The sequence below is a fragment of the Gadus morhua genome, chromosome 1 (genome assembly GCF_902167405.1).
Source record: "Gadus morhua chromosome 1, gadMor3.0, whole genome shotgun sequence".
Classification (NCBI taxonomy): domain Eukaryota; kingdom Metazoa; phylum Chordata; class Actinopteri; order Gadiformes; family Gadidae; genus Gadus; species Gadus morhua.
Genome location: NC_044048.1, coordinates 27,480,938 through 27,491,428, shown reverse-complemented (window position 1 = coordinate 27,491,428; position 10,491 = coordinate 27,480,938). Strand labels below are relative to the sequence as shown.

Genomic DNA, 10,491 nt, shown 5'->3' with positions numbered 1-10,491 from the left:
ATATAAAGAAGTTCTACAAAACCTTGTCTTTCTATAGCTACTCTGCAGTTGGTTTTAGAAACTAGGGTGTTCAGCACTAGCCTCTTTTGTAAATCCTAGGTTTTTATGTATGCAATTGCAATTACACGCTAAATGTAAATTAAAAAATAGTTTTGTTAAATTCACCGGTTCTTTTGTCTTTATTGTGTGGTAGGTTCGTCCTCTGAGTACAGAATCAACACTAAGGTTGTGAACCTGGCGGAGTACAGCGAGGAGCTAGAGAAACTGGGCATCCTCATCAAGGCTCGCAACTTCTTGGTTTTCCAGGTAAGACCTAACTTGCAATGCACAAACACAGTTCTCAGGGGTTTACAGAAAATAGGTTTTGTTTATTATGAGTCAACACAGTATTAAGACTGTACAAAAAAATAAGTTCCAGTGCTGATGTTTGCAATTTTTGAACGGCATATGACCCCTTAACTGCATTTTATTGGACTTGTGTGTTGAGAAGTATTCTTCATTTGGACACTAACTGCACGGCATGATACAGACCAACTTCCTATGAAGACATAGTAACAGCCTTGGGGTTTTATCTCTTTTCCAGGGAGCGGTGGAGTCCATCGCCATGAAGAACCCCAAGGAGCGCACGGCTCTGTTTGAGGAGATCTCCCGCTCCGGGGATCTGGCCCAGGAGTACGACCGCAGGAAGAAAGAGATGGTGAAAGCAGAGGAGGACACTCAGTTTAACTACCATCGCAAGAAGAACATCGCCGCAGAGCGCAAAGAGGCCAAACAGGAGAAAGAGGAGGTGCGTTGGGCCTTTTTTTTTTTTTATGCTAGTGGGCATTATTTAGAGGCTACATATGCATTAATAAACAAGACACATAAAATATGGAGTTCACCTGTACTACTTGATATTATAACGAGTATCCCTCCCTCCAGGCTGAGCGGTACCAGAGGCTGAAGGACGAGGTGGTGCGGGCCCACGTGCAGATGCAGCTCTTCAAGCTCTACCACAACGAGACGGATATCGAGAAGCTCAACAAGGAGCTGTCCCATCGCAACAAGGAGATCGACAAGGACCGCAAGAAGATGGACCACGTGGAGGAAGAGCTGAAGGAGAAGAAGAAGGAGCTGGGCCGCCTGATGCGGGAGCAGCAGACGGTGGAGAAGGAGATCAAGTGAGTCACGGGGATGGGCATCGTTGCGCTCCTCTTGCCCTGGGTTTAGTTTCCGCAGCAGGGCAAATGCAAAGCACTATCAACTTGCTCCCTTGTTTCTTGCTTTTTAAATAAATGTTCAGTCGTGTACATGTTAATGACATTATTGACATGAATGAAAAAGATATCACTTCAATTCGCCCTCTTGATCAGCTTGTTTATAAAGCGAGTAAAAGTAACAAAATACTGTCGATTTATTATGATAATCAATGTTGGTTTGAAAGTATCCCATTGACCAAAATGAACCTCCGACCCCTTGCTCCCGCCTCCAGGGAGAAAGACTCGGAGCTCAACCAGAAGCGGCCCCAGTACATCAAGGCCAAGGAGAACACCTCCCACAAGATCAAGAAGCAGGAGGCGGCACGCAAGTCCCTGCAGAACGCCCAGAAGATGTACAAGAAGCGCAAGGGGGACATGGACGAGCTGGACAAGGAGATGAAGGCCGTGGAGCTGACCAAGCAGGAGTTTGAGGAGCGCATGGAGGAGGAGGCGCAGAGCCAGGGCCAGGACCTCACCCTGGAGGAGAACCAGGTACTTTTATGAATGGGACATTTGGTTTAGTTTTTTTTGTAAACCCATTAGGAACGTTTGAAGTGATAATAGATGGCTGCATATTATTAGGTTGTCTTGTTGGGAAGGTTGCAGGCCTTTTTTTCCCCAAGATAACTTGAACTTCACACTGATGTGAATTCCTCAGGTCAAACAGTACCACCGCCTGAAGGAGGAGGCCAGCAAGCGAGCCGCCACCCTGGCCCAGGAGCTGGAGAAGTTCAACCGCGACCAAAAAGCCGACCAGGACCGTCTGGATCTGGAGGAGAGGAAGAAAGTGGAGACAGAGGTATGTGAGCTCACGAGGACGAGGATTTTGAACCGATTTCTGTGTGTGCCTTCGAATAAGAGTTCATTTGAAATGCAAGGGTCTAAGTTTAAACTTTTTTCCGTGTTAGGCCAAGATAAAGCAGAAGATCCGCGAAATTGAGGAAAACCAGAAACGTATTGAGAAGCTGGAGGACTATATCAACACCAGCAGGTACCCGATCCCTTTGCATGCTTCAATAAAGCCGTACTGTATTTTGTAAGGGTTGTGCCATGTTGGTAATGGATAAGTGTAAATATCAATCAGTGGCATTGTGTATCTGAGAATACACCTAATACAAACATTGTAAGCGTGCACCCAAGTAAGTCATATCATAACATGGCAATATTAAAGAAAAGTCCAACCCAATGAGTATATTCTCCTCCTTGACCCGTGCTCCTCATTGGTCCTCAGACAGTCGCTGGATGAGCAGAAGCGCATGGAGGAGGAGCTGACGGAGGAGGTGGAGGGTGCCAAGAGGAGGATCGACGAGATCAACACAGAGCTGAACCAGGTAGGGCGCCCCGCACAGAGCGGATCTAAACCCTGGGGTTGGGTTGTCTTCTAGAAACAAACATCTATCCAAAATAAAACGTGACATATGGCTCATATTGATGTAGGTGAATGAGGGCCATCGTCTGCTGTTCAACTCTGCGTAGCATCTCACAGCCCACCCCTTCTTACGGCCGCGTAGGTCATGGAGCAGCTGGGAGACGCCAGGATCGACCGGCAGGAGAACAGCCGCCAGCAGCGCAAGGCTGAGATCATGGAGAGCATCAAGAGGCTGTACCCTGGCTCCGTGGTACGGCAGCCCCCCCCCTTCACCAGGCCAACCACGCCTCCTCCCTTTGACGTGTATCATCAACCGCTGCCTGAATTCACACTGTTCCCGTCTCCTGTGTGTTTCTCCCTGAAGTACGGCCGTCTGATCGACCTATGCCAGCCCACGCAGAAGAAGTACCAGATCGCTGTCACCAAGGTGCTGGGGAAGAACATGGACGCCATCATCGTGGACTCTGAGAAGACGGGGAGGGACTGCATCCAGTACATCAAGGAGCAGAGAGGGGAGCCCGAGACTTTCCTTCCCCTCGACTACCTGGAGGTAACGTTTTTAGGAGGAGGCTGACCCAGCTTTTTTTTGGTTGAGGATACTGGTGGTGGCCAGAGTGCTAATGAAGTACATAAGTAAATGGTGGTTTTAATCGTCTAATGTGTTTCCAATGATAGTTGATCACTCCTAAAACTCGTACATAGATGCTAGGGCTGCATGTCAAAGAAAAAATTATCCATGCAACAAGTCATGCAACAACGTTTTTGCTGTATTTTCCCTGGCTAATCTAGAAAAAAGGTCTGATCCTTTCACTGGCACTTTCGAGTGAATAAAAGATCAGCAAAGGAAATCAATAATGCTGACAGTTCATTTGTTTTATATTCACACAATACCTCACAGGTTGCTTTAAAAACAAGCTGCCCAGGGCACTTGTAAACCACAAACTATCAACTAGGAATTAATCAATAATGTGAACAGCATATCGAACTACACAGACATCGCAATTAAGGAATGCGAGATGTTTGTGTTCCTGGAGGCCGTATATATGCATAAAAGATATAGCCGCCTGAACTTTAGGTTGCAAGGCACTCTGCAGCTGTATTTACAATTGTTATTAATTACGATTCCATTGTTATTCCATACTGCAATATATTACGAGGAACAAAAGTATTGCTATTTTTCCGCCATGGTGCAGCCCTATTAGATACATAAACCAACCAAGTCTAAAATGAAAACAACTTTCCTGCATTCAACCAAAGTGGTTTCCAATCCACAAGGGGTTTCCTGAACATGTAACCGAACATGTATGTCGTCCCACCCCCGCCCCCACAGGTGAAGCCCACCGACGAGAAGCTGAGGGAGCTCCGCGGGGCCAAGCTGGTGATAGACGTCATCCGCTACGAGCCCCCGCACATCAAGAAGGCCCTGCAGTACGCCTGCGGCAACGCGCTGGTCTGCGACAACGTGGAGGACGCCCGCAGGATCGCCTTCGGAGGGCCGTACCGACACAAGGTCACACGATGAACATGATCATACACCGAACATCATGGCACGAAAAAATACATGACGTGTATTAGCTGTTCAATACCACTCCTTGGGAAGTGGGTTTTTGTACTATATTTATGTTTTGTGATCCCTCCCATAGTACACCGCTAATGCAATTACTTATTACAACCATCAACTATTTAGTTATTTAACTGAAGTTATTCCTTCAATATAAACTAGCGTCTCACAATGTGTTTTCTGTGTTTGTCCGTGTGTCCAGACGGTGGCGCTGGACGGCACCCTGTTCCAGAAGTCCGGTGTGATCTCTGGAGGAGCCAGCGACCTGAAGGCCAAGGCCCGGCGCTGGGACGAGAAGGCTGTGGACAAGCTCAAGGACAAGAAGGAGAAGCTCACAGAGGAGCTCAAGGTAACGAGAGAGGCCTTTCAGACGGCCATCACGGACAGGGGACACCCGGATCCCTAAAACAGATGGGTTTCATATCCCTCTCATCCCAGTTAACAGGCAGACCCTCTCCCACAACTCTCCCACAACCTTTGGACAAAGCCACACTTTCCTCTTCATATTGGAGACCTAATCCTAACCCCAATTGTATCCCCGTAAGTAGTAGTTGAAGTTGACCCTCCGTATTATCTGTGTTTTTTTTGTAGGAGCAAATGAAGGCCAAGAGGAAGGAGGCGGAGCTGCGTCAGGTGCAGTCCCAGGCCCATGGGCTGCAGATGAGACTCAAGTACTCCCAGAGCGACCTGGAGCAGACCAAGACCCGCCACCTGTCCCTCAACATGCAGGTAGGCTGGCCTCAATGCACTATCCTGCCTGTATTAGCATCTTATTAGATCTACATTGTGAATTTGCTCATATTTCACTGTTACCGTTTTCTTCTTAAGTTTTTTTGTATTGTAATTTACAAAAAAATTTACCGTAATTAATCATCTTTTTTCGCCCTTTGTGTCGTGCAGGAGAAGTCCAAACTGGAAAGTGAGCTTGCCAACTTCGGGCCACGGATCAACGACATCAAGAGGATCGTCACGTCCCGCGAGAAGGAGATCACAGACCTGAGGGACCGCATGAACCTGGTGAGCACCACAGCCCATCTAGCTCTGTTTCTGAGCCTCTGCATGCATGTGGTGGACGTGCGCACTGACACCGCCATGGCTCTGCTCTCCAGGTGGAAGACGAGGTGTTCGTGGAGTTCTGCAAGGAGATCGGCGTGAGGAACATCCGAGAGTTCGAGGAGGAGAAGGTGAAGAGGCAGAACGAGATCGCCAAGAAGCGGTGAGTCTCGATGGAGATTGAGCCCTTGGGTCGTCCCACTTTCTGTACACTCCTCCTGGCCCTAAAGCCCCACTTGTGCCCCTTTTCTGTGTGTTCAGGCTGGAGTTTGAGACCCAGAAAACTCGACTGGGGATCCAGGTGGACTACGAGAAGAACCAGCTGAAGGAGGACCAGGAGAAGGTGATGATGTGGGAGCAGACCGTCAAGAAGGACGAGGCCGAGATAGAAAGGCTCAAGAAGGTAAAGGCATCCGTTTTACTGCTTCACACTTGTTATGTCATCTTCCCTGGCTTTAAGTTCAGCTCTCTACTAGTAGATCGCTTACTTTGGATCATCTGTGTGGTTTTAATTTGTTTTGCTTCCACGCTGGCTGTAGGAGGAGCACCGGCACATGAAGATCATCGACGAGACCATGGCCCAGCTGCAGGACCTCAAGAACACCCACCTCACCAAGAAATCAGAGGTCAACGACAAGAACCACGAGATGGAGGAGATCCGCAAGAAGCTTGGCGGGGCCAACAAGTCAGTGGCTCCAGAATAATTCAAACACTGAATCTTCTAAAGTAAAACAGCCATGTTCTTTAAGTGTAATCACTGACGTCTGTTTTGATGGCCGCCCTCCGCAGGGAACTGACCCAGCTGCAGAAGGAGGTGACGGCCATCGAGACGAAGCTGGAGCAGAAGCGCAGCGACCGCCACAACCTGCTGCAGGCCTGCAAGATGCAGGACATCAAGCTGCCCCTCCGCTCAGGGACCATGGAAGACATCAGCCAGGGAGAGGTGAGCCCCGCGGCCTGGCGCTTACCGCCGCTGATGTTGATGCCCTCCCTACCTCCCTGATATCAAGGGCATCATGAGGCACATTGGGGGAGGAGGGGGGGGGGAGAACATGTGTTAAACATTGTCCAATGTCTAAACAAGACTCATCTGAAGTACTGAAGTACACGGCTTGAATTGTTTGTGTTACAAGGCAGACTTTGAGTGCCTTGTGTATGAAAAGTGCTATATAAATAAAGTTGCCTTGCCTACGTCTTTCCTTATACCTTATATGTCTCTACGAATATTATGTTTTTGATCGGTTACATAAATGTAAATTAAATTAAATGAGTGTGTCTGTTTTCTTAAAGTTTGAGTGTGTTTTGTGCTCCACTAGGGGAGTCAGCAGCCCGAGGAGCCCACCAACAGCAAGATAGCCTCCAGTACGGTCCTGGCTAAAGAAGCCCTCATTGAGATCGACTACAGCAACCTGTCTGAGGACCTCAAGGTACCCAGGCGGCTCTGCCCTCACCCAACCCTACCTACTTAAAAATAGACATCATGGAACAATGCAATACCGTGTGTGTGTATACAGTCACAATATGCAGTGCGTGTGGTACGCCGTGTACCACACTGGGGGGTTTGGACGTAGTCCCGCCCCCACTGACCCTGTCCCCGGCCCCCCACCAGGACACCCTGTCTGAGGACGAGCTGAAGGGCGAGATGAACACGCTGCAGCAGCGGCTCAACGAGCAGCAGAGCATCCTGCAGAGGATCAGCGCGCCCAACATGAAGGCCATGGAGAAGCTGGAGAGCGTGCGCGACAAGTTCCAGGAGACCAGCGACGGTGAGCGGATTGCGGCCGGGCCGGGGTGGTTCTTTTTCCGGGGTGGTGTACTCGACTGGATGTGTACAGTTGTACTGTTTGTAGGTGGCTGGTGGTGCAGCCCCCGCCCGACTCACAAGGCCCTCTTGTGTTTCAGAGTTTGAGGCGGCGCGTAAGAGAGCCAAGAAGGCCAAGCAGGCCTTCGAGCAGATCAAGAAGGAGCGCTACGACCGATTCAACGCCTGCTTCGAGTCGGTGGCCACCAACATCGACGAGATCTACAAGGCCCTGTCGCGCAACAGCAGCGCCCAGGTCAGCGCCGACCACCAAGTGTCCCGTCCGTTCAGGGATCGCGTCGGACCGACACAACGGAGGGCTGGGCATCGGTAGTCACTCGGTGTGTCCCATGTGCTAGGCTTTCCTCGGCCCGGAGAACCCAGAGGAGCCTTACCTGGACGGCATCAACTACAATTGCGTGGCCCCGGGGAAGAGGTTCAGGCCCATGGACAACCTGTCTGGAGGGGAGAAGACGGTGGCCGCCCTGGCCCTGCTCTTCGCCATCCACAGGTACAGCCACAGGAAGTGGTCCTGCCCTTATTAGTGCGGCCGTTTCGATTCAAGTTATTTTATTACTATTTGATTGCCGTTTTGGTTTCAACCTCATTGATATGACCGCAACGAATAACTCGCTAACTAACTAGACGGGGAGAGCTTATGCGTCGGTTGATCTCTTCTTTTACTTCATCATACCAACTTGCTAACCTTCCTCTCTACGTCAGCTACAAACCTGCACCCTTCTTCGTGCTGGATGAGATCGACGCTGCTCTGGACAACACCAACATCGGAAAGGTGGGTGGAGTGCAATCAATGGTCCAAATGTGAAACGCAGATATTCAGTATTCAGAGATACATGTTGAATGGGTGCGTATCCGTTCTGGTTCAGGTGGCCAACTACATCAAGGACCAGTCTGTGATGAACTTCCAGGCCGTGGTCATCTCGCTGAAGGAGGAGTTCTACACCAAGGCCGACTCCCTCATCGGAGTCTACCCAGAGGTGAGCGTCTTCACTCACAGATGAGACCCAGTTAGCTTAGCGTTAACGAAAAGTAAATAACTTCTTGAATAAACATTGAAAATGTACCTGCTGGCTTAGCTTTCGGTAACACGACACAACATACTCAATTTGTTTTGCGCAATGTCCTGTTAAATTCAGGCAGATTTTGGGGCTTTATTCATCACTACCAACTGTCGATGGAATGCTCTGCTTGCCGTTAACAACTATGAGATTGTCGGTTTTCAAGCAGTTCTACAAAAAGCTATAGAAAGATGATATGATGGCTAAGCAGAAACGACATGCTCCCTGTGCACTAGAAGCAAACTGAATTCATGTTCTCTTTCTTCTGTCCTCTACAGCAAGGGGATTGCGTCATCAGCAAAGTCCTGACCTTTGACCTGTCCCAGTACCCTGACGCCAATCCTAACCCCAACGAATAGGACAACACTGCTGTTTGAGGTTTCAATCCGCCACTGGATTGCTCATGTAATCACTTAGGTATTTGCTAGATTGTAATGTCATTTGTTTAATGTTTTTAGGTTCAGTTTGTTCTGTTTTTAGCCTATTTCTTCAGAGGGAGGGGTTGGTTTGTCGAGGATGGACTGGGGAGGGGATGTGTACTTTTATAGACAGTTTCAAACTGAATGTGCATTTATACAAGGCTGCGCTTTATATGTTGACCGATTGGTCCACACAAAGGCTTTCCCCCATTGAAAGGTTGAGTACAATAGTGGAAGTTCAATAATTGTAAATCAGGTAAATCATGTTTGAAGCTGTTAACTATTGTTTTTTTTAAATAGTGAAATGCTCATATTTTTAATGCTATTAAAAACCTGTTTTCCCTTCAGACCCTTTTATAATAATCAAGCTCCTCTTTTCAAGTGTATCATTTGAAGCCCTGGTCAACCGCCATCTCATGTAGCTGACACGAATCTGTACTACTTTATCACTCCTTCTGCTTTTTAACTCCCTTTGTTTGTACTGGATAAGAAAGAAACTTTCGGTTAACGTTCCAGTTGGATGGATAATGTTTTTAACAAACCTTTTAAAACTCGTCTGCGAACATACAGACGAGTTGAGAGTTCTCAATGTAACCGATATGAGGCAGTGAACTGAATGGGCCAAACGGTAAACATCACTTTTAATGTAATGGGCTGCAACGTCCTCTTATGTGTCTCTTTACTAACTGTATGGATTTCTTTTGCTTAATAAATACATTTCGAAATATTTTCAATTCACGTTATACGGATATTCATTTTTTTAATCCAAAAGGGTAAATCAGAAAACACAAACTAAATCAAAGTCCAACCACATATATAATAAACCACAGAAAATTTAGACAGTGAGACGATCTTTATTTTCATTTTTTATTTTAACATTTCCTTGTACAATCTGTACACGACAATAAAGTCAACAATTCATAACTGAATCAATTGCAAATAAAGAAAAATTAATGCATAAAAAACATAAGGAAAATATAAGTAATATATTTATAGAGGAAGGGCGCGAGAGAACATAGATGTAAATGGCCCATAAAGATCTGTAAAATACATATTTAAAATTATGAAATCAAAATGTACAACATTTTATCATAGTCTCTTAATGCATAGCCTATGTGTTTAGAGCAGTGAACAGCAGTGGCTTGTGTGTATTTAGTCATCCCATGACTACCTTGTAGCCATCTTGGTTCTAGACGTAAGCTCGGTGGGGAACTTAATGCGTAAGATAGGCGCTATTAGTGAATAAGGGGCGTTGGCTGCCTATCATCAGAGAGCCACCCTGTGTAGGAGAAGATCATAAGCTTATGACTATCTTGTATCAGCTCTGAATGTAGAAAGTGCTTCATTAATTGTTTTGCTGCATAACCATGATGTATATACTCATGTGTTGGTCAATCAAGCCATTTAAAAACATAATCATAGAAATTGAAATTAAAGTCGTTGATACTAGTCCTACATTGTCAAGATCTAAGCGGTACTCCAGTAGTCCTGCTGTTGCTGCACTTGGGATTAATTGTTATTTCTCTGGATTCTTTTGTGTTAAGGATGAAGAAAAATACAGAACCAAAGAAACATTTTTTTTTCCATGTGTTGAAAGCGTCCCTCCCAAGTTGTTAGTCCCGGAACACCAAGAGGTACAGCACAACAGGTGGCCACCAGGAGGTCCTCATTGGTTTTGTATGAATAATGGAATGAATAACTTATGTTCCATTCATCCTGTATAACATCTCTATATGTTCTAGGTTGAGAAAAATGTGTTACTATTTTCACTTTTGAAGTGACGTTCAACGATAATTAATGAAATTAGTCCTGCATATTTTCTGTTTAATAAAATAAATAATGATCAGTTTACCCCCTTAAAAAAACCTGAATATAAAGACACAAAATTAAGTCAAGCGCACCATGAAAAATATGGTTCATACAGCGGTCAACCAGCAGAGGGCAACAAATCCAAAGGAAATATCTAAAGAT

At 46.6% G+C, this 10,491-nt stretch overlaps 1 protein-coding gene across 1 annotated transcript in view; it reads left to right on the top strand.

Annotated features, from left to right (window-relative positions):
* LOC115541816 (structural maintenance of chromosomes protein 1A) overlaps positions 1–9,258 on the top strand; it is a 10,455-nt gene extending 1,197 nt beyond the window's left edge. Inside the window, exons 3-26 of the mRNA XM_030353674.1 lie at positions 194–306; positions 584–787; positions 922–1,160; positions 1,472–1,730; positions 1,897–2,037; positions 2,147–2,229; positions 2,470–2,569; positions 2,750–2,857; positions 2,972–3,157; positions 3,938–4,117; positions 4,371–4,517; positions 4,760–4,897; positions 5,069–5,185; positions 5,278–5,384; positions 5,483–5,624; positions 5,761–5,906; positions 6,011–6,164; positions 6,538–6,648; positions 6,831–6,987; positions 7,124–7,278; positions 7,382–7,533; positions 7,746–7,815; positions 7,910–8,020; positions 8,380–9,258. Of these exons, the coding sequence (XP_030209534.1) occupies positions 194–306; positions 584–787; positions 922–1,160; positions 1,472–1,730; positions 1,897–2,037; positions 2,147–2,229; positions 2,470–2,569; positions 2,750–2,857; positions 2,972–3,157; positions 3,938–4,117; positions 4,371–4,517; positions 4,760–4,897; positions 5,069–5,185; positions 5,278–5,384; positions 5,483–5,624; positions 5,761–5,906; positions 6,011–6,164; positions 6,538–6,648; positions 6,831–6,987; positions 7,124–7,278; positions 7,382–7,533; positions 7,746–7,815; positions 7,910–8,020; positions 8,380–8,460 (3,401 nt within the window). The 3' untranslated portion in view covers positions 8,461–9,258. The remainder of the gene's footprint in view (positions 1–193; positions 307–583; positions 788–921; positions 1,161–1,471; positions 1,731–1,896; positions 2,038–2,146; positions 2,230–2,469; positions 2,570–2,749; positions 2,858–2,971; positions 3,158–3,937; positions 4,118–4,370; positions 4,518–4,759; positions 4,898–5,068; positions 5,186–5,277; positions 5,385–5,482; positions 5,625–5,760; positions 5,907–6,010; positions 6,165–6,537; positions 6,649–6,830; positions 6,988–7,123; positions 7,279–7,381; positions 7,534–7,745; positions 7,816–7,909; positions 8,021–8,379) is intronic.
* The last annotated feature ends 1,233 nt before the right edge of the window (positions 9,259–10,491 follow it).